Here is a 22454-nt window from a genome sequence, read left to right as displayed (position 1 = left end):
AAAGGAATACAAGGCAGAAGGGATTAGAGGAGACCTTCTCTTAAGTGAAGTATTATTTATTCAACAATAAATGAAAAATCCTCTTGGATTCAGTCAAAAAGAAAGGCACTGGGAGATGCTGTGCCCATCCCACAGCTGTCACAACACACCCTCGAGCTTCACGGCCCAGCCAGACTGAGGGGGGAGAGGAGATGGGAGCATGTAGGGCAGGGTGATGAGCAGCCCTTTCCCTGGGGTTTCTTCCTGCCACTTCAGAGTCCCCGCATATCCCAGCATGGTCACCTGCAGAGGAGGGCAGGGGACAATCAGCTGGAGCTCACACAGGCCCCCTTTGCACACCCCAGAGCATCTCCCACTCATCCCCACCCGCCATTCACAGGGCACAGGAGGTGACACTCGGGATGTTTTGAGGCCAAACATTTGGTGTTTGTTGGTTGTTTGTGGGTTTGTTTGTTACTGAGGCTTCGCCTCTGTTTGTTTAGAGCAAAGGGCACTGGAGCATTTGCGTCAGGGTGACACTTGCCATGAGCAGGTCAGTGCCCCTGAGCACGGTCTGAGGTGCAGGAACAGCCATCCCTGCCCTGGGTGAGGCTGGATATGTATTTACTTCCCCTCCCTGCATCAGCAGGACCGGAAGATTCCAGGGGAGAAGAATCTGCCTATTCCATGGCAGCTATGAGCCTGTCCTGGCAACTCCTGTCCAATGTTCCATGTTCAGTGAACCAAGGAATAGCCCGGGATGCTGCAAGGATCTGGAGGGAGGCCAGAGCACACAACTCTCCTGCTCTCCCCAGTTCCCAAATGAAGCCAGATTGGCCCTTCCCAGCCTATAAACACCCAAAATATGCTCTCAGTGTGTGTTATCTGTTTTTCAGGTTCCTTACTTGTGTGGCTGGGCACGGAATGGGCGAGCAGAGCTTCAAAACGCTGTCCCGAGGCCAGAGCAGGAAGATGGCATAGACGACCTGTCCCTTGGAGGTGTACCTGTGGGACAGTGAGTCCAGCAGGGTCAGGAGCCCCATGGCAGCACCAGGCACGAGAACACCAGCTCACCTGTCACCACACAGGGGTCACCTACTTTCCCCTCATTCCAAACCCTGTCACTTTGGACCCACCACCAGCGCTGGCTGATGAAACCCAAACAAAGTCCATGTGTGCAAATGTCATCTGTGAACGTGTCCTGGGCTCAGCGTCATCCCCACCACTGCTCTGCATTTCCACACTGAACACACTTGAGGAAACAAAAACAACTCCAGTTTGCAGAGATTTCTGGCCAGAACCACTACCTAAAGCAGTCCTGACTTTTTTTGAAAAGAAGGGTTGTTTTTTAACAATCCAAGCAAGATGGGTGACGTCCTAATTTGTATTCTCTTCTTTCAAGCAAGATATTCCTTAGGTAACAGCCTGGGGCAGTAACTGAATGTTCCAACTGTAGGATATTACCTAAACACCATCTGCACCTGATGGCAACGGTTCAGAGTGTGCCAAATTTAAGAACAAATAAGAAATAAATGTCAGCTGTGGAAGTCCCAGCCCAGATGGTGCTGAGCAGCAGAATCCTTACCAGACTGTGTCTGTGCTGTTCTCCATCTGCACTCTCCAAGGCCGGGATTCATAAATTGCCTCCCCATTGATGTCCAGCCACCTCCCAAGGGCCAGGAGTCTTTCTTGGAAGATGGGGACAATCACCCCTTCTTTGGTAGGTCCCACGTTGAGAAGGTAGTTGCCTCCCAAGCTCACAGTCTGCACCAGCTCCTGTGGCAGATAAACCAAGGTAACAAGCTGCATCATCTTCACCTCTGAGGACACAGAAACACCTTTTGTTTTGGTGTTTCTTTTCTCCTGCCCCATGCTGCTTCTTTCTCACAGCAATTAAATCATCTATGACACTTGAGCTAATGGCTCAGTAGATTAAATGAAGGGCAGTATTTACACAGCCCAGTCTGTTAAAAGCATAATCAGCTCTGGAAATTGGTTTGATTAAAGTATGATTGCCTTCAGATCATGAAATAATGTTACAAGTTGGAATAAAAATATCTAGCATATCTGAAAATGTGTCAATATTTCCCATGAAATATATTATTTTCCCATTATAGACCAGGTCTTATTTAGAACATCACTGTATCTAAATATGAATGATGGCACTCATCAACTGCTCCTTAACTCCAGCCTGAGTGTATGGAACACACGACAACTCCTTTGGCAAGTAGGGGGATGAAGGAAACCTCTAGTTCTCAGTTTTTCCCCCATACCTGTTATGATTTCAGCTTCCTCACCTCAATGATACTTGCTTCATCCATGACCTCAGCGATGCTCATGTTGCTCCGGTAGCCCCAGGACAGCTTGTCAATGGAGGAGCACATCTCCCACTTGTGATCTGGCAGAGTGCCTGGCTTGTATTTGTCAGCACAGTTGTAGAACCCTCCGTGCCGGCACGAGCAGCGGTTACACCACCGGTCGTTAACGACGACGGTGTCCTGAGGGAACACACTCAGCTCAGGGCAGAGAACGTTTTGTCTTGGATTGTTCCATCTGCAATCACCCCCCTAAGCCAGCAAAGGCGTCCAAGTGAGGAGGTAAACACCTAAAATTAAAATTCCCCGGGTATTGAAAGAGAGAATCCTCCTGAGAAGGCTGAGTCTGCCTCTGAGAGAGCCCCTCCCTGTTCTCTCAGGCAGCGCTGCAAAGGACAGTGGAGCTTCTCACAGGAGCACTGTGGGGCCTTCTTGGTTTTTGTGGAAGAATAAAACACATTTGGCATCTGCCAGGTGGGTTTTTGGTGTTATCACACATCTCTCTGCTGCCAGACCTCCCACACCCACACAAGGAGGGACAGCAGACACTGGTACCTTGACGGGACTGTCGTTATAGAGCCAGGCAAGGAAAGAGGTGGAATTCCAGTACGAATCTGGAGCTTCCCAGTCTCCATCCGACCAAATCAAGTCTGGTTTGTACCTAAGAGAGATAAATGTTATCTCAAAATGGCTCATTTTCTCCTGCCACAGTGTTTCCTGTATCTGACATAATTTTACTTCCCCTTCCCACTGCCTGTGTCACCAGGAGGTTTTGCTTCACTTTCTGCTTCACACAAAGCTCTAAGGGAGGTTGTTGCACAGCTCAAGAGAGGATGCAGTTCTTCCAAAAAAACAGAATTTGGCATCTCAAAGGCAATTCTGAGGCACATTCTTGAGCTGGGACAACAGCCTTTCTGTCCATGTGCCCAAGCCTCGTATTTTTGTCAGAAAGGGGAAGCAAGGCAAGGATGTAAATCCACAGTGAAATCACTCTTCTACTCTACAAATACCAGGCAGGTTGCCCCACTTCCAGCCACCCTGCACAAAGGCAGGATTAAAGGGAACTGTTTTTCCATGAAAAACTTGTCCCTACCTTATTCTACAGATTAGACTGTTCACAGGACAAATGTGAACCCATTTTCTAATGGTTAGTAATGAGATTTGCCTTGGCAAAAATTAACACTCTCTTCTCTGGAACCAGGAAGTGCTCACGGTTCTGAACTGGCTGTAGCTCTTACTTTAACACGAGATCATAAAGTTCTGGCATCATCTTCTTTATAACGAAGTTCTGGGTCTTGAAGTCATTTTTTTTGTCAGCAAGATAGAGTGGGTTAAACCACTCCATGAGGGAGTGATAGAGCCCATAGCGTAGGTTCCTGAAGGACAGAAACGGAGGGAAGAGTTAGGCTCCAGTGGGGATTAAGAACTGCTGGCATTATTATTTCATTATTTGCAAGCACTAGGTTTTTCACACTAAACTCATCATTTTCTGCTGTTTGTCAGCACAGCCAGGAGGATTCACTGCAATATTATGAAAAAAAAAAAAAAAACAAACAACTGATTCAGCTGACAGAACAGCAGTTTGGCAGTGCCATACCTCTCCCTGAGGGCTTCTCCCAGCTCTCCTACGAGGTCTCGGTGGGGCCCTACATCCACAGAATTCCAGTTCCAGGACCTGGGCGACCCCCAGTTGGTGAAGCCTTCATGGTGCTTTGTGGTCAGGACCACGTACCTGAGGGGAAAAAGGTTTTGATCAGGATGGCAAGGGGACAGCTGAGATATTCCACAGTCACTAAAACAGCCAGGGACTGGATAACCACACTGCGAGGAGCCCTCTGCCACTACCCTTCAAATTTAGAAGCAACTACAAGAATAAAAGAGGTTTTAACTGGATTTTAATGCCGGAGAAGAATGAACAATCGAGACTTAGGAAGCAGCAAGACCAGTCATCTCCTCAGCACTCTGGGCATTGACTCATCCCCTCAGGGACCCCTGCAGCCTCTTGGGGACCCCAGGCACAGTGTCCCCATCCTCTCTGGGCCTCTCCAGGGAGTCAGGGACCCCCAGACATGGGTCTCCTCTCCGCTCGGTCACCACAGACCTCCAACCCTCAGACATTCCCAGAAATGGCTCCTCTATACCCCCAGGGATGCCCAGACCCTCCCATCCCCTCAGGGACTCCTGGCCATGGTACTTATTCCCTCAGAGACCCCCTCATCACCTCAGAGACCCCCAGACCCTCCCCATCCCCTCAGGGACCCTCAGACCCCATCCTGTTCCCTCAGGGACCCCCTGTTCTCTCAGGGACCTCCAGATCCACCACCCATCCCCTCAGGGACCCACCTTCCCCTCAGGGACCCTCAGACCCTCCCCAGCCCCTCAGAAACCCATGGTCAGGCACCCATTCCCTCAAGGACTCCTCCATCCCCTCAGGAACTCCTCCATCCCCTCAGGGACCCCCAGATCCAGCCCCTATCCCCTCAGTAACTCCTGGCCACGGCACTCATTCCCTCAGAGACCCCCTGTCCCCTAAGGGACCCCCAGACCCTCCCCAGCCCCTCAGGGACTCCACCCCAGCCAGCCCCAGCCGCCGACCTGGCCCCTGCCCTCCAGAAGAGCTCTGCCCACTGCCGGGGCTGGAAGTCGTAGGCGGTAAAATGGGGGGCGAACTCGGCGTAAGAGGTGCCGGGCGGGAACCGGGTCCGCACGAAGCGCTCGTAGGCGGCATTGTGCTGGCCCTGCCAGTGCCACCAGAACCACTCGGAGCCCCAGGCGGGCACCGAGAACACCCCCCAGTGCACGAACACGCCGACCTTGGCGCGGTCGAACCAGGCCGGCAGCGGGCGCGCGTCCAGGCTGCCCCAGTCCGGGCGGTACTGTGACGGCGGGGCCGCCAGGCACGGCCCGAGCGCGGCCGCCACGCACAGCACCGCGCCCGCCGCCATGGCCCGTGACGTCACGGCCGACGCCGTGGGGACCGGGGCAACGGCGGGACCGCGGGGCCGCGGGTTCGAGGCTGCGGTCCGCGACATCCCCGCGGGGGTGCCCGATCCAACCCTTAGCCCCGCGCAGGAACATCCCCGAGGGTCACGCCAAGTGCTCCTTGAGCTCTGGCAGCCTTGGTGCTGCAACCGCGTCCCCCTTGGTTGGCCCCGTGTCCCTTGCTCCTGTCTTGCCAGGCCGCCTGTAGCTTCCCACGTTCCCTACGTTTTGCCAGTGTCACGGAGCACTTCTCTCGTTTATTCTAACTAGCTAAACCTGCCTGTGTTAAATCTGAGTGAACGGCCTTGTCAACTGGAGGTGTTTATGCACCAGGGAAGAAACAGAAATAAAACATGAGAAGTGGCTGTAATGTTTAATATGTAACATCCACCAAACACTGCGTGGTTAGGTCAGCTCTCCTGGAATTTGCTGGAGGAAACGTGGTACCTGCAGGGTCCTGTCTGCCCCAGCTATGGCTGAGTCCATAAACCACAGTGAGAACGTTCTAGTTTTTCATGATTGGATGCTAAAATCAACATGGTCCCAAATGCTGTGAGACACAATTGGCCAAGACTGTCTGCAAGTCCAGAGGAACCATCTGCACCTTTCCTAGGAAGAGCCAAGGTACCTCCTGCTGCTGCCATCCTGCTCCTGTGGGATCCAGCCAGGCATTTTCTGCCAGTGGGAGCTCATCATGACTTTGTGTTGTCTCTGTTGTTCACCTTTGCCAGGACATGAGGACTTTTTTTGTCACTGTGCTGCACATACACGACCCCCAGAGTCTGGTATAAATAGATGCACCTCTGCCTCATGTGCTCTCAGCACTCTGCTGATGGTGCTGGCACAGCTCTGCCTGTACCCAGTGAAGGGGTTTAGAGAGATTATGTGATCCCTGGGGATTTCTGGAGAACTTGAAAGTCTGTGGAGGGTTTTACTTGATGTTACCTCTGTGTTAAGGAGTGTAAGGAAGACACTATTGAATGTGATAAAAACACATTGGGGGTTATTGGTGGACAGGCAGGGGGAATTGTCATAAAATATTAGGATCTGCTGTTCTGGGATGTGGTTTTATCTACTGTCTCGTGGCTGGCACTGGTAACTCTGCAGCCTGGGGACTGGCTGCCTGTGTAAGTTATAGAATCACGGAATTATTTAGATGGGAAAAGACTTCCAAGATCACTGAGTCCAATCTTTGACCAATCCCCACCTTGTCACCCAGCCCAGAGCACTGAGTGCCACAGGGATGGGCAGCCCCTTCCATTGTTTAACCCTTCCAGTGAAGAAATTCCTCCTGATGTCCAACCTGAACCTCCCCTGGCAGGAGGTGGTAGAATCACAGAATCACAGAATATTCTGGGTTGGAAGGGACCAACAAGGATCATCAAGTCCAGCTCCTGTACAGGACACCCCAACAATCCCACCATGTGCCTGAGGGCAAAGTCCGTGCGCTTCATGTCCCAGCACTGAAGGACAAGATCAGCAGGAGCTGTCTCCATGGCAGGCAGCTGATCCTCATCTCCCAGGTCCTCCATCAGAAGAGAAAAGAAACAGGAAGGTGATCCAGACTGTTTCTGCCAGCCTGAGTTCCCGGGTCTCCCACGGACGCCTCCCTACGTCACGTGCGCGTCCTCGCAGACGGTCTCTACCACGGAGGACCTGTGGGTGCTCTCAGCCTCGGGGCTCTCCTCAGGGGCCTTCAGCTGCCTCCTGAAGTGAGAAAACACCCTCCTCAGGGAGGAATTCAGCTCCTTGCTCCGCAGGGCGTAAATGATGGGGTTCACCATGGAGTTGAGCAGGCAGAGGGTGCTGCAGAAGGCGAACACCTTGCGCAGGCGGTCGCTCAGCCTGGAGAAGACGCTGTAGATCATGAGCACGAGGACGGGGGACCAGCAGAGCACGAGGACAGCCAGCACCATGACCAGGGTCTTGGCCAGCCTCACGTCCATCCTCATGCGGGTGTTCTGCTTCCCAGCCTGTGCCTGGTGCTGCTCCATGTAGGCCACGTGCTGGCGGGCCCTCCACAGCACGTGGGCGTAGGCGTAGACGATGCAGCCCAGCAGGAGCAGGGTGAGGCACACCCAGCCCGACAGGTAGTTGTCGTCCACGAAGGGGAACAGCTCGGAGCAGGAGGAGTCCAGCGTGCAGCAGTTCCAGCCCAGGAGGGGCAGGGAAGCCACGGCGGCGCAGGTGGCCCAGAGCGCTCCCAGGGCTATCCAGGCTCTTCTCCTCGTCATCAGGAGCTTGTACTCGGAGGGCCGGCTGATGGAGACGTAGCGGTCCAGGGCTGTGAGCAGCAGGCTGCTGAGGGAGGCGGAGAAGGAGGTGTTCACCCCTCCCAGCTGCAGCAGGAACGCCTCCTTGGAGAAACCAGTTCCGTTGAACACGTGGAAGTTCACAAAGCTGCAGACAAAGATGATGCTGGCCAGGATGTCAGCGAGGGCCAGGCTGCTGATGAAGATGTAGGAAGGCTTTTTCCTGGTCCTGGGGGAAGAGAAGATCAAGTAGAGCACCAAGGAGTTCTCGAAAACACACAGTGTCCCAAAGAGGCAGCACAGGGTGGCAATGCTTATCTTCTGTGCCTGTGTGCTGAGCACCATGAAACACTCCATGGTGCTCCCACTGCACTTGGAGGCGTTTTCAGGTATCTTACAAATATCCATGGTTGTTAACTGGATCTAGGAGCTCACAGAGAGCCTTCCTGCTTCCTTCTGCTCTTCCTCAGATGCTCTGAAAAAGAGAGGAAGAGGACTTACACGACAGGCAGTAAATTCAACCCAGACACATTCCCCCCCTTTAGAGGGAAGCAAGCAAAAGGAAAATAGCCCATGGGGACCTATTTTCAGGTCCACAGCCCAAATGCTGGAGCCAGCTTCCACCCTTTCCCAGCAGAGATCCAGGCTTTGTCTGGTGATGTAGCTGAGCCCCATCTGTCGCAGCCCACGGGTACCACGTCTGCACCACGTCCATTCCCAGGCCGGTTCCTCACCACAAGAGGGAAGCAGCAACACTGGGAATTGCACAGATCCTGGGCCAGTTCTTACCAGTCCTCCAGGATTCACTGCTCAGGGCACCCTGTGGCAGCAGAGTTGGGTTTTTCTCTCCACTTCTGCAGCTCAATGCATTTAACCCCCTTCATCTTCGTCACACTGAGGGGCTTGTCCTTCAGTTGTCTTCTCCCATCCTTGTTGTGGGTTACACTGGTGTTTAAACCAAGTGCACTTCCACTGAGGGCTCAGTTGTGCTGCCCCAGGTTACAGGGAACAAAGGCTACAGAGAGCAGGTGAAGAGGCAGCTCTGGGATACACTAAACCTGCCTGATTTACAGCAAGATGCTATGTTCCAAGTGCCAAGCATCTGCTGGAAAATCCCACAGAACAGGAAAAAAAGCATCTAGAAAGCATCTGCCTGGCTTTGAGTGTCCAGGATCCTTTATCCAGGCAACGGGACCATGAGTTCCCACTGCTGGAGGAGAGCACTGACCTGACAGCATTACCTTTTCCCCAGAACAAACAAGTCACTATCTCTCCTTCCCCTCAGCTCTTTTTTGAAAGGGGAAATGTGCCAAACACGTGAGGCACAGCCGGGACTGTGACAGCCACAGCTCCCTGGGGAGCAGGGCAGGGGCTGGGCTGCTGGGCTGGGGGCTCCAGCCACCTGTAATCCACCACCTGTGGTTTCTCTGCCTGTTTTGGGAAATCCAGCAAAGGCAGCAGCTGTTTGTAGAGGTGACAACAGCCAGCACTGACCAACAAACCTCCATCTACAACATCTGACACGTATTTTATACCTGACCCCGTGACTTCCTTCCCCACTGATTTCCCTGACACTCATCCCCGGTTCTGTTGTTTGCAGCAGTTGCAAAATACTCTCGAGCTTCTCAGTACTTGACATGCTGCCCAGGAGGTCTTGGAGAAGAGCCTGAGCCCCACACTTCACTCCTGCTGCCTGTGGAGCTGGAATATTGGCGGCTCCAGGACGTTTGGTGCGTGTTACAGGCAGAGCAGGTCTATCCTGAACTGGATTTCTTGGCATGTCAGGCTGGAGGAGTCCTGGACTTTGGCTGACATGTGGGCTCAGCGTTGCAGCAAGTCTCTCTCCTCTTACATCAGGCCCTGGCATGGGGTAACAGGACTGGGGATGTTGCACTCACATCTCAGAGCTCTCGTTTCCTGCAGCTCTTCACAGGAACACGACACGGGCAGAGGGAGTTACCAACTGCTGTTATTAAACCTGACAACATCCCTCCCTCCAGAGAGAGGTGGATTTTAGCAGACAGATGGACTTTTCATATCACAGGGCTCACCAGGGACCACCAGGGTAACAACTGCCTCGAGTATCCAAACCTCCCCAGCCAAACTCCAGCATCCAGACCAAGACATCCTTTAATTAAGCAGACTCCAGCATCATCTTGGCATCCCTTACCTGCAGCCAGCATTCCCAGGGCCATCATAAATCCTCTAATCTGAAGTTGTGCAATATCCAACTAACTTACTTAGAAGCTTGGAAACTGCTGAACACTGGGCAAGAGACTGAAGGCAGCAAGATGCCATCCCTGACATTACATTGCTTGGGGAGAGAATTTGGTTATAATGGTAAAAAACTCCTGCACTGCCTGTCCCCCTTTTTTGTTTGCCTTTTTTTTGACATAAAGCTGCTTTTTCATGCCCAGGGGACATTTCCCTCTCACCAGATGAGCTCCTGGATTTGTTTGTTCATGCCCCCTGCCTCCTGCACAGCTCAGCTCCTGGGAAACACTCCAGCCCCTATCTGGGGGAGAGCTGATCTGCAGCATCCTCCACAGGGCAAATCCCACATCCAGGGTGGAAAACCCCTTTCCAGGAGCAGCATCTCCACCTCCCTGGGAATTCCAGCCCCGCAACCAGCCCAAGGAGCCCAGGGAGTCCCAGCTGACAGCTCAGCTCAGCAACAAAGAGCAAAGTGGCTTCTCGCCCTCCTTTCGCTCCAGGAGCTGTGGCACAGAGGGACTGGTGCCCTGGAAGGAGCCAAGTGTGGATTCCCTGGGCTTCTGCACAGGAATAACTCTGTCTGGCACAGTGTCTCCTGCCAGCAGGATCTCCCGGGGGGGGAATATTTTGCCAAAACAAAGCACCCTTGCAACGGAGAACCCCCCCAGACAGTGCCAGCACCAACAGCAGAGCCCCAGGAAACAACACCCCGAATAAATGAGGAGCCCAGTTATTAGGAACAGAATCCGGGAATGACATTTGGGAATGCAACATATTCCTGATACAGCCCCAGTGACTGCAAACTCTGCCCAGAGCAGCAGAGAAACCTCCCCCTCCATTAGATCTGCTGTGAGCCCACTCACTCCAGCCTAATAACTCCACTGGCTTTGGGGGAAATTAAATTTACAAATGGAAAAGTCCTTTTCCTTCTCAGTACATTGCTGGGATTGATTCCAGCTGTCAGATTTGCAACACTTCTCACGCAGCAGCACGATTCCTGCTTCCACTCCTGCATTTACAGAGCCATCACAGCATCCTGGTGATTAATAAGTTACATACCAGTTGCTTAGATAATGTAAAATTAAGTTTTCCTGCTGCAATCAGCCCGTGCATTGTGCCTGCAGCACTCTGAAAGTCTTGAATATTTCATGTTCAGAATTTCTGAGAGATGTATCGTTATGATAAAATAAAATGTCTTAAATGATCACCTGATATGATTTATGCAAAAATTGTCATAAATGCTTGGATATTTCACTTGCTGAAAAAGCAAAATACTTTCTGCTTTACAAATATTTTGGTTTATCTGTGAGTTCCTGTTCTAGTTGCAGAAGTTTTTCCATTATTTTGGAAATAGCTGTTCATCCCAGCCTGTCCCTCTGACCACATCAAATACTGGGGAGTGGAATTCCCTCCCTGCTGTAGGACCTGTCTGGCACAAATGTCACCCTGAAGATTATTTGCTTCATTTCTTTCCAGAGTCCAGCTCTGCCCACGTGTGACTGCCTGGGGGGGACAGTGTTTGAAGCCCAGGATGGGGTGGGTGCAGAGCAGCTGTGAGGGCCAGTTTGGGTACAAAACAGGGCAAAATGGAGCTGCCCTCACTCCACCAAAACCACCACACACAGAATCAGAGTAAACACTGAGCTCAGCATCACACTCCTCCCTGTGAGACTTTTGGAAATACCTGTGACACACAGAATCATGGAATGGCTGGGTTGGAAGGGACCTTAAAGCTCATCCAGTCCCACCCCCTGCCATGGGCAGGGACACCTTCCACTAGCCCAGGTTGCTCCAAGCCCTATCCAACCTGGCCTTGGACACTTCCAGGGATGGGGCAGCCACAGCTTCTCTGGGCAATCTGTGCCAGGGCCTCTCCACCCTCACAGGGAAGGATTTCTTCCCAATATCCTGTCTAATCCTGTCAGCATGAAGCCATTCCAGGTTGTCCCATCCCCATAGTTCCTGATGAACTGATCCAACGTTAATATTTCCAAAAATCCGCTGTAAAGACTTACCCCACAGCCTGCTATTAAGCACTTACCTTTCATCCTCTCCTTAAGAAAGAATTCGTCCTAAAACCCAATTTCCCCCCCTTTGCCACACGCCGCAGTTCATCCCGAGCAGCACCAGGAACCTCCCTGTGCAGTGGAGCCTCCCCAGCCCGCCCCGTGCGTGGGCTCTGGGGGATGATGTGAGAAAAAGGACCCTGCCGGATGCTGTGGGGCAGCAAAGGCAAACCACTCACCTCCCCGCGGCTGCTCGGGGGCTTCCCATCCCTCTGGCTCCCAGGGCAGCCCGTGCAGCTGCGAGCGGCGGCTGCTTCCCTCTCCTCTCACGCACTTCTGCTTTCAACTGGCTTTCTTGTACCACTCTGGTTTATTCCCCCCGGGCTGGAAAACCATCAGTGAGAGTCCTCCCTCCGCTTTCTTGCTCTTTCTGTGAATGTGTGGCGGGTTTTCTTTCCTTCCCCACTTCCCCTCTTGGGTGTTGTGTTCTTCTGCCTGCTACTGCCACATCTCACAACCGCTCGAGCGCTCCTGGCTTGCTGAAATAATTCTCTCACTCCATCTGATTCTTCCATGTACCTGCAGCGTTTGAGGCAAGGGACAGTCAAGGGGCTCTTCTGATTTCTCTGGGGAAGGGGAAGAGGAGGGAGAGGAAAAGGCCTAGGAGGCAGACATGGAAAAGTCTGCATATACCTGGCTGTTTCAGGGCAGGTTTAAGGGCAAGCTCAGAAATCTACTGTCTTTCAGCCCCATTAACAGCACAAACCTCACCCCTCTGTGCCCCCCAAAGTGAGGAAGGCTCTGCTTTGTGCACACGCTCAGCTAATGCCAGAGGAATGAGGTGATTTTCTCTCTTGCAAGAGGAAGGGAAGGTCTTCAGTGATACAATCCTGTGGTGAGGACAGACCCAGGGCTGCAGAGCCTGCAGTCACTGCTCTACCTGCTCTCAGCCATCCTTCCTCCCATAACCACTTCCCCCCCTTGGCTGGGCAGCAGCTGCCTGGAGCTGGGTGTGGGCAGGTTGTGCTGGTGCTGCTGGAAAGCAGGGACAGCTGCTGGGTGACAGCAGGGACAGTGTCGCTGTGTTGGTGGGTAGAGGCAAGTTTGCCCCAAATCCCAGAGGAATTGGCCACATATGGTTGTGTACAGACCATCCAAGCTGCAGTGGGGAGCGCACGCAGTGCTGGGTGTGAAGCAAAGACGTGATCCTTGGCCCCTGGATGCACCTTACCCTGCTCTGCCACCCTACGGAGCCATCCCACAGCCCCATCCCAGCACCAGCAACCCGCCTTCTCCAAGTGGGAGCTCAACCTTCCCTCCTGCTTGGATCCCAGTTCCCCCATTCTGGGATGGTTTTGAACAGCAGTTACACCTCTTGCTCTCCGGATCCTGCTTTGCCTCTTTCCCCTCTGCCGTTTTCTGTGGCCCAGGGGGGTTCCCGGCAGCCGGAGCTCCGGCGGTCAGCGATGCTCGGCTGCCCTCTCCAGGGAAACCTGCAGCACTCGCGGGGCATCGGCTTGTGAAGGCTTGAGAAAAGAGGCAGAATTGGGAACCCAGCGCTTCCCCTCGGCCCCTGGCCGGGAAAAGGGGATTCCCAGCTCACCAGGGCGCTTGGACACTGCAAGGACCTGCATGACCCTTTAGATGCTGCTCAGAGCTGGGCGGGTTTGGAAGCCCCTCTCTGGATCTCGTGTGTGGAAACCACACTAACAGTGAAAGGCCTCTCGTGCTGCTGTGTAAGCGGAGCAGAAGAGGTGGGTTATCAGCTCGGTCTCAAAAAATAAGGGCTTCCATTTCAGTTCCCACGAACTGACAAATTTTCCTTTGCAGGAACAGCTACGAGACTGTAAAGAATAGGTGAGAAACAGGAAGATGCTTTATACTATTCCTGAGTACAAAAAGCAGCTCTCAGCCTCAAACTGTTCCCTGCTCTGACACACCTTCACATCCAGCAGGATTCTGTGAAATATGGACCCAAGTTTCCTCTGTCTGCAGGCAGAACTGTTGTGACACAGGAGTCTGTGTTACAGGAAAGAAACATTATTGTGGCAGCATAGTTAAAAGTTTCTATTTTGAGTCTCATTTATGGCAAAAATTGTCCTGCCAGATTGGCTTTCAGTGGCCTCTGGCTCAGCTGGGTGACGTTACCTGAATTCAGTGTACCTGATTTTATGGCATTTAAGCCAGAATTATATTCAGGTGTGACTGAGCTGTCACACAGACAGTGGTGCAGGGGTTTGCTGAGCTCTTTGGGGCAGTCTTGGCAGCACTTTGCACTCCTGGCCTTGGTGCCAGGAGCTGAACTGGATCCTCCCAAGGCTGAGCAGAACTGGCAAGTGGGCAGACAGCCCTGGGAAGGGATGCCTTCCTTGTGGCCCTTGCACAGGTAGTAGCTCTGGCTGCAGAGGTGTCTGGCTGTTGGGTGCCCATCTTACTGGGGTGCAGGAGGGGCTGGGGCTGTGTCTGGCGAGCTGCCAGCTCTGGTCCTGCAGCGTGTTGGGGGAAAGGGTCAAGGAAATGCTGTGCAGGCACTGGGGAAAAGGGACTGTGAGCTTGGTGTTGCTCAGTGGTGGTGTCTCTGTCTGCAGAGCAGAGGGAACACCCCGGGGCTGTGTTGGGACACAGCTCATGTGATGGGACACTCAGACACCAGCCCTGGCAGGAAGGGTGTCTGTGCCTTGTGGGAGGACTTGCTTGTATTTCTCTGACTGTTGTGTTTGCTGAAGCTGAATTTGAAAACTGGGTGGCCCAGACAGGGCAGGGAGTGGAGGCACTGCTCACCTTGATAAGCTGTGACTCAGAGCCAGGTGAGTGACTTTATATTGCACTCTTAGAGGAAATGCTCAGAAAAAATAACCCCAGACTTATTCTCTTGTCTAGCACAGCTCCTGAGAGCAAACAGGGCCTGTCCAAGGGGTCTTCCTGTGCCCCAGGAGAGCTGTTCCTGCCGCAGAAACTCCTGTGCTGCCCTGCAGGGAGGAGGTTGAGGGTGGCAATGTTTTCCCTGCTAATAGGGTGTGAACCAGGCGTATTGATTTGAACGGGTTGAAGGGTCCTGCAGGGTTCTGTGACTCAGGGCTGGTGGAGTTTGAATGGGGAGCTGTTGAAACAGAAAACACACAGGGTGTGACTTGGGAGTTGTGCCTGGAGGTGCTTTTATTTATGGAGTTCAGAAGTCATGTTCTGGAGCTGATGTACCTCAGGTACTGGTGGACACTGACTTAATTCATATGTACAGGTTACATAGAAAATATCATTAAGTCTCCTGCTTTTGTTTTATTTAATGTTCTTATGAGGAGCTTTAAACAATTAAAGTATGTAATTTTATTGCATTGTTTGGGTTCTTGTTCCTCTTCTCTATTTACTCTGCAGAGATTCAAATATCCACCCAGTTCCTGCAGATCGTTGCTGTGGATTTCCTGAGCTTTATTTGACAGAGGAAAAGGAGTCCTCTGCCAGACAGAATAAAGGATATTCTAAACATGACTGTATACTCAATACTCTAGTGCAGATTTTCAAGAAAATACAAACTCAACACATTTCTCACACGAGGATAGATTGATACCCTGCTTAATGTTTGACTCAGATGGAAATGTCTGCCTAGTTTCAAGTGTGTCATGGGGCTCTGAGAGCTGCAGAAAGTAAACATCTTGGGCTTACTAAAAGTCACGTAGTACCGGAAACTTGTCACTGTAAAACAGCACTGGGGCAACGGTTCACTGTTAACTTAACAAATGATTCATCCGTGCTGCTGACTTCCTGCAGGATCCACCACGGGTAATTCCACTGAAACCCTCCAGCGGGAGTTTTGGCATTCCATAAACACATGAATGTGTAGATGCTCCAGCGTGGTGAGACCCATCCCAGCCACAGCTGAAAGCGGCTCAGTTTGGGGCTAATGAAGCTACAGGGACTTTGTCTTCACTGGAACTTCGGTTCAAAGTGCTGGTTGTGGCAGTGCCAGCACACATGGAGCTGCTTCCCTGGGCTGGATTAACATTTGCTGTGAGAGGGAACAGAGATGCTGAGTGAAAAATAGCAGTGTCCAGGGAAAACCTTGAATTGTTGTCGCTGCAGCAGCAAAAATATGGTGGGGAGATGAGGAGGATTTGGGTAATGCAGAAACTGGCTCCCTGGGAACATGAAGAAAGTCTGTATTCGTTGCAGCAAGCCTTGGATTACATGAGGAAGCAGAATAATCCTGACAGAGCAGACACTTGCACAATAGAAAAACCACGTACATGTTGTGAGAGGATGTAGTGGAGCTGAGGTCACTGAGTGCGTGTCCCCACGTGGCACAGCACAGTCGGCTTTGGAAGCACTGCCCTGGCTCTGGAGCTTGGTCTGTGGCAGCTGGAGGGCTGTGTGGGTATGAAGGGTGGGCACAACACGGTCCTGGAGGCAGCTAAAATACCTCAGACTACCTGTGAGTACCTGAGGGGAATGTAGTGCCACAAGCTTTGGAGCAAGAAGTCTTATGTTGAGGCCTTTGGAAAAAAATAGAGGGGTTAAAAATAGTTGTTTGAAGGAGCGAAGTAGCTTCTCTTGAAGGAATCTCAGTTTTGATGATAAGGGGGACTGAACCCTGGATTCAGTCTGTGCTGTGTCTTCAGGACACAGGAATTTGAGAGTTTCTGTCCCTGCCAAGGTTACCATGGCTCTGGGAATATCTCCTTTTCTTCCATTGCAAGACTGAAAACCAGCCCAAGGCTTCAACAGCTGAAGTGTAAAAAATGGGTAACTTTGCAATTTGGGCATTGTGGTGTTTGGGATATTCTGGACTGCCCGTCCTTTTGATTTAAAAAATACCCCTTTGTGTATTTTTGAACTCTGAACAACACGATTTACTGCAGTCACCGGGTTCCCAGTGTGTTTCAGCAGAACAGTCCCTGCACAAGTACAGCACTGGTTTATCCTTGACATTTCCTGCTCCTGTCAGGCTAAATGTGTCAGCCTGACCCCGAAACTAGTTCTGAAAGACGAGATGTTTTTTGAATTCTCAAAGATAGTGAGGAAAAACTGCCAGACCTTGTGTCATCCTTGATCTGGATTGAAAAGCACACGGATGTTCTGCTCCCCGGACAAGGGAGCACGTTTGCAGCCTGTAAAATACTGTTTCTTAATCCCAGTGACATGTCCTGACTTGAAAACTGAGATGAGGTTGTTTCAGCAGAAATAAACTAAAGATAGAACCAAAGCAAAAATCTGCTGATGTGCATTATAGGAGAGTTGCTTGAGATAATCAGTGGAATTTCAAGGCTTAAGGGTTTGGTTGCAACAGATATTGTTGTCTTCTATCTAAAATGAAAGCTGCTACAAGGATCTCAGCCATAACATTATGCCAAAAAATCCAAAGCAAAGGGAGGAAAACAAAGTAATTTCAGCTTGGTTTGTGCAAACATACGATAAAGAATATGAACAAAGGTCGGGGCTTGGGTATGTCAACACATCTCATGTATTTAAACATCTGATGGGGTTTTTTAATAACTGCATAACAAATACAAACTTCTTTACGTTATCCTGGTAGTGCCTGAAGACCCTGGGGTGGGTCACAGCCCCGTAACACCAGGTGCTGGTCAGTAAGGAAACACTTTTGGTTTAGATGTTTTAGGGATAAAAGAGGAAAGAGTAGTTTTTTTCCATTCTGTAGCTAAAAATGCAGGGTAACTCAAGGAACCCAAGGGGTCTGTCTGTACCTCAAAATAAAAAAATCTGAATGTTCATGTGTTGGGTTTAAGTACTGCTTTGATCTAGTGGTGTTGGAACTGAGTTAGTTCTTTTCCATTTTCTTTGGAAATTCCTTTTTTTTGGCCCTTAATGTGGTGTACAGTGCTCAACTGGCCCCTCAGCAGTGGGCAGAGAGCACTCTTAAACCTGCAAATTTTTAACATATATTTAATTTTCATTCACCCTATAATTGTAAAGGCCAAATCTTGTGGGTTTTGGTGTAAAATTATACTTTGAGGTTAAGTAAGAGGATGTGAATATAAACATGAACTGCAGCCGCTGCCAGGGGCTTTGCTTTCCCACAGCAGCAGTTTAAACCCGCGGAAGCTTTTCCCTCTATTTTGACACGAAATAAAAAAATCCCTCTGCGCTATTTTTAATACTTTAAATTTAAACATTAAATAGTTTAACTAAGCGCAGGTGTGTGGAATTGGCTCAGTGAACCCTCTGACACCAGAGAGCTGCGGGATCTCTGAGGGGCCGGATTTTACTCTTTGTTCGCTGAATCCCCTCGCACAGCCGCGGGTTGTGTGTGTGGTTTTGTGCGTTTTTCCTTTTTGTTTGTGTGTGCGTGAATTATTTTACATCATTGAAGCCCCAAGCGGCAGCTGGCGCGGGCGTCCCACCACCTTTTGTTGTGCTAATTCCCGAGCGGGGCTGAGCGGAGGGGGTTGCTGGCAGTGTGTCCCGGGGCTGTGGAGTGGAACCCGGGGGCTGTGGAGGGGAGCCCGGGGACCCTCGGGCGGTACCCGGTGGAGGGGTCGAGCCCGGCGGGACAAAGCCCCATAGCCGGTCCCGCGCTGCCCTTCGTGAGGGGATTCAAATGGCGGCCCCGCCCGCCCGCACGCCGCGGCCGCTCTGCCACGGCCCCGCCTAGCAACAGGCGGAGCTTAGCGCCCATTGGCGGAGCGAGAGAGCGGCGCGCTCCTATTGGCTGAAGGCGTGGGGAGCAGTGAGGGGGGAGGAGGGTGAAGGTGTTAAACCGCGCAGGACGCGGCCGCCATTTTGTGAAGGAGCGAGAGGGGCAGCGCAGGGTGGAGGGAGCTTTGAGGGTGGGGGGGTTGGAGATTGACGGCGGAGCAGCAAGGGGTCGGTTCCGAGTGACCCGTGTGTGTTGTCTCTGCTTGCGGGCGAACGGAGCGGACTGAAGTCGGTAAGGGCGGAGCGGTGCGGGAAGGGCCGGGCGCGGCCGCCGCCATGTTGTGCTCCGTTGTGGGGCGGTGGAGACGGGGGGTCCCGGCTCCCCGCGGGGCTCGGGGAGAGGAGAAAGTTCCGAGGCGAAGAAGCGCCGGTTCGTGGGAGCAGCAGCAGCTGGGCTGAGACTGGTTATATTCCCTTGGTTTGAGTCCAAACAAGGCGAAAGAAATGGAGATGGGCGGCTCCTCTAGAGTTGAGGGAGGGATGGGCTGGGGGCTGATGAGTTCGGAGATTTACAGGAGGTGAACAGATTGGAGTGACTCGAGATTAAAATCTTAGAGATTACAGGAGAGTACAAGCCATGGAAAACAGGAAGTTAGTGTAAGAGTTAATAAGGAATTACTTGGCTAACGAAGGTGGAAAAAAACAGCTGACAGATGAGAAATGGAGCTCTGTGATGCTTGGGGACTGCAGGGGGTGTCACGGGAAGTGTTGGGACAATTTGGGGCAGTTCCTATACTGGTCCCAGTTAGGTGGGTGCGTTCTCCAGGGGCAGTTTACAGGGAGGGGTTTCTTTGTGCTCAAGTGATCCGTTGAGCTTTCCCTAAAGTTAATCCCAAAGTATTTTGCTTTTTCCATATTAAAAAAAAAAAAAAAAAAGATGAGGTTCTTCATTGCCTATTGAAATGCTTTTTAAGACACAGAGAGTGAGAGAGCATAATAAAAAGGCTGTTACTGGTGAAATGCGAAGTATGATGCTAAAGTTTGTATAAGGAGAGTAAGACAAATACTGCCTTGTGTTTTTGGATGGGGGGTTGTTTGTAGCATGTTGTCATTTTTAGCAAGAGACACAGCTGACTGTGAATTTGCTGCTTCCCCCTCCCAAATCGAAACAATTGTTTCCTTACTCTGACGTCAAATGTCCTTCTCTTTTCTGCAGCGGGACTTCTCCCTTGGAGCTTCTGTGCCGAGAATCCGATGTTGGGCTCGGCTCCCTGGCTGAAGACAGCACATCAGCCCATGAAAACTTCTATTCCCAGCCAAAGGAAGGAGTCCAGCACAAGGCAGCACCTGTTCTTTCAGGCTTGGAAGCAAGAAAGGGGGCAAGAGTTGGAGGGTGTGGAATCTGAGAAGACAACTGAGAGGTAAATGGGGGTGGGAGAGGGGAAATTACTGCAGGAATGTCAGCAGAAAGGTGCCAAGCACCATGTGATGGTGTCTGGCAGTTCAATTACAGTCTGTTTGGAGGTGATTTTCAGTTCACTTTGGGTTTATCAGAGTAATTCTTGCACTTACCAGGAAGCCTGGAGGGAGTGGCTGTATCAGTGCAAACTTTGCCCTATCTTTAGGTGTAACAAGCTTGGTTTAAATTCTCCAGCACTCAATAGTAACACCTTTTATTACTCAAGTGGTACCCAGTAAAGAAGTAAAAACCACTACTCAGAATTGATACAAGTTTTGGTTAGACTGATTTGTGTCCCCTTGCTTAGAATCTAAACATTCTCTGAAATATCTTCTGCTTAAAAGAAAGAGTGATGAAAACTCACCCGACTTTTCTCCCTGTTTTTACAGGTGACATTTAAGTTGAAGATGGGTGGTGGAGAAAGATACAACATTCCAGTTCCCCAGTCTAGAAATACCACCAAGAACCATCAACAACTTAAAAACAGGCAGAAGAACAAAGAGCAGAACTCGCAGATGAAGACCTACATGAAGAAGGAAAGAGGACGTGGAGGCAGCTCATCCCCTGGTGCATGGCAGGCCATGCAGAAAGGGGGCAAGAGCAACGTTCCCTTCCCCAGCAATCCCAACAATCACAACCTGTTGTTCACCCCCCAGAGCAACCAGAACTATGCTGGAGCCAAGTTCAGCGAGCCACCCTCCCCAAGTGTTCTTCCTAAGCCTCCGAGCCACTGGGTACCTGTTTCTTTTAAACCTTCTGACAAAGAAATTATGACATTTCAGCTGAAAACATTACTAAAAGTCCAGGCTTGAGATGTAACTTTTCCTTATTTTTCAGAAGTGATTTAAATTGACAGGGTTTCAAATCTGAGCATTGTTATTCCTAACTCCAGCTGCACGGGTGTGCGGAGCCAGGTGTTCTTGCTGCATGTAGTTAGTCACTTGGAAGAGGGGTGGAAGTTTACATTCCCCTCATGTTTTACCTCAAAAGTTCAGTGCTGTGTTCACGTCACTGTGAAATAGGTATTTTTCTCTAAAATTAATCAAATCAAATCCTGAACAGTCACCGTTTATTGTATTTATTGTAAGAGTAAATGGGACTGTCTCCCAGAATTGGAAAATTGTGATTTGAATCGTTAGAAAACCAGCTCTTACCTAACTTAATGCAGCATGAACTGGAAAAAAAAAACTGCACTGAAAGCTTTAGTCAGGTTATTTGCTGCTTTTCAGACTGGTGTAAAATTGTGCTAAACAAACATTCTGTGGATTTGCTGAGCAGAAACCTCCCCCTGGGCACAAGGTGAAGCACAGACGATTCTCTTACCTGTACCTGTGAGCTTTGGTGGCACTCCTGGAGTGGGGGATGAGCATTTCAAGCCCGTGACTCTAATCTAGAACGTCCTGAAGGGATGGAAGAAGTCCAGGCAGATCCGTAATGCCTCTCTCCAGCTCCAGCAGTGCTTCCCGGGAATCTCCACGAGTCAGAGTGCCAACTAAAGACTTTGCATTGCCAGGTGACTGCCAAAAAACTCCCCGAAAATCCCTTGGATGCCCACTGCACTGAGGAGTTCTAAACCACATTTTTCTATCAGTTTTTATAATGATAAAAGGTGAGGTAGTTCCTTAGACTGGTCTTAAATTGGTTCCCTTCTAATAATTAACAGTAGTTTGGGGCAGGTATTCAGTGTTTTCACAGGGAAGACAGAGCCATGTAAATACATGTAAAACATTGTAGCATATGTAAATTTATGCTGGGCTTTCCTGCACAGAAGTATTTTTAGTACAAAACTGCTGAATGTAAGATGACCATGTTGAGTACGTGGCCTAGTTTAAAAAAAATGTTATTTTGTTTAAAAAAAAAAAAAAAAAAAGACATTTGTGGCTGTGCCCTTGCACTTCACATGCAGTGAATATGCACGTTGTACTTCGTTGTGAGCTCATTTTTTAAGGTTAAATCAGTGCAAAAGAGGCTTATTTAGATTTTTTAAATAAAATAAAAAAAACTTCAAAAAAAAAAAAATAGAGCTGATGAAGTTTCAGCTCCTCCTGTTGAGAATGTGGAAGAGAGGTGTGTGTTCAGTGATGAAAAAACACTGATGTGTTCCAAATCAAGCGTTCGTTAAGAAATGCAAATGCCTGGGTTTGGGTGCTTGATAAAACCGAAGGATTGTAACCATTTTGTGTTTTGGAAATGCATCAATGCTCTGCAAGACATCAGTTTCTCCCAGTATTTGCTCAAATCCTTCAGCAACAGCTCCTGTGCTGTCACATTCCAGCTGATCCTGCAGCAGGAACAGCTGAACTGTGAGAACAGGATCATCCAGGGTTCTTTCAAAATACAGGAATTACCAAAAAAAGTGCTTTAATTTGAAAGGGACTTTTGCAGATTGTGAAATGTTCTGAGGTGTCTTTCTGTACATTCCAAACACAGTGGCAGCTGAATGTTTACAAATTATTGCTCCCAATCAGATGGAATTGGCAGTCTCTAAACCTGTGTTGTGACCTGGACCATCACCAGAGTCTGAGCTGTATCCCAGTTAATTATCTGTTCTTCATTTCAAATTGTCAATGGTGTTTGTACAAATTGGAAACAAAAAAATTTAAATAAACTTTTTTTTTTTACCCCCTAAAAGCATCTATTTGTTTTCAGATGGAAATGG

The 22454-nt window shown here is 50.3% G+C and overlaps 3 protein-coding genes across 3 annotated transcripts; 1 reads left to right on the top strand and 2 right to left on the bottom strand.

Annotated features, from left to right (window-relative positions):
• Window positions 1-40: 40 nt before the first annotated feature.
• FUCA1 (alpha-L-fucosidase 1) lies at window positions 41-5248 on the bottom strand. Its single transcript, XM_027740167.2, has 8 exons — window positions 4890-5248; window positions 3892-4026; window positions 3533-3670; window positions 2850-2955; window positions 2277-2477; window positions 1565-1755; window positions 885-984; window positions 41-282 (listed from the first exon to the last, which is right to left on the bottom strand). The coding sequence occupies exons 1-8, from the start codon at window positions 5237-5239 to the stop codon at window positions 139-141; spliced, it is 1365 nt and encodes a 454-aa protein (XP_027595968.1). The 5' UTR covers window positions 5240-5248; the 3' UTR covers window positions 41-138.
• A 1419-nt stretch (window positions 5249-6667) lies between these two features.
• CNR2 (cannabinoid receptor 2) lies at window positions 6668-13911 on the bottom strand. The gene is made up of 2 exons (XM_027740169.2): window positions 11988-13911; window positions 6668-8003 (listed from the first exon to the last, which is right to left on the bottom strand). Exon 2 carries the CDS (start codon window positions 7934-7936, stop codon window positions 6887-6889), a length of 1050 nt encoding a protein of 349 aa, XP_027595970.1. The 5' UTR covers window positions 7937-8003; window positions 11988-13911; the 3' UTR covers window positions 6668-6886.
• Window positions 13912-18501: 4590 nt separating this feature from the next.
• Window positions 18502-22426, top strand: PNRC2 (proline rich nuclear receptor coactivator 2). The gene is made up of 3 exons (XM_027740188.2): window positions 18502-18628; window positions 19553-19757; window positions 20185-22426. Exon 3 carries the CDS (start codon window positions 20203-20205, stop codon window positions 20605-20607), a length of 405 nt encoding a protein of 134 aa, XP_027595989.1. The 5' UTR covers window positions 18502-18628; window positions 19553-19757; window positions 20185-20202; the 3' UTR covers window positions 20608-22426.
• Window positions 22427-22454: the final 28 nt, after the last annotated feature.

This window comes from Pipra filicauda, unplaced genomic scaffold (genome assembly GCF_003945595.2).
Source record: "Pipra filicauda isolate LSUMZ 115617 unplaced genomic scaffold, ASM394559v2 scaffold219_size1829416_pilon, whole genome shotgun sequence".
NCBI classification, from domain to species: Eukaryota; Metazoa; Chordata; class Aves; order Passeriformes; family Pipridae; genus Pipra; species Pipra filicauda.
This window is presented reverse-complemented; position numbering and strand designations above follow the sequence as displayed.

Bases quoted from the DNA above. Each gene is read 5' to 3' on its own strand.
- CNR2 (XM_027740169.2), bottom strand. From the start codon at position 7,936: ATGGATATTTGTAAGATACCTGAAAACGCCTCCAAGTGCAGTGGGAGC.
- PNRC2 (XM_027740188.2), top strand. From the start codon at position 20,203: ATGGGTGGTGGAGAAAGATACAACATTCCAGTTCCCCAGTCTAGAAAT.
- FUCA1 (XM_027740167.2), bottom strand. From the start codon at position 5,239: ATGGCGGCGGGCGCGGTGCTGTGCGTGGCGGCCGCGCTCGGGCCGTGC. The intron at 985-1,564 runs GTAAGGATTCTG...ACTGTCCCACAG, and splicing joins AACAGCACAGACACAGTCTG to GTACACCTCCAAGGGACAGG. The intron at 283-884 runs GTAAGGAACCTG...CCTCCTCTGCAG, and splicing joins TTCCGTGCCCAGCCACACAA to GTGACCATGCTGGGATATGC.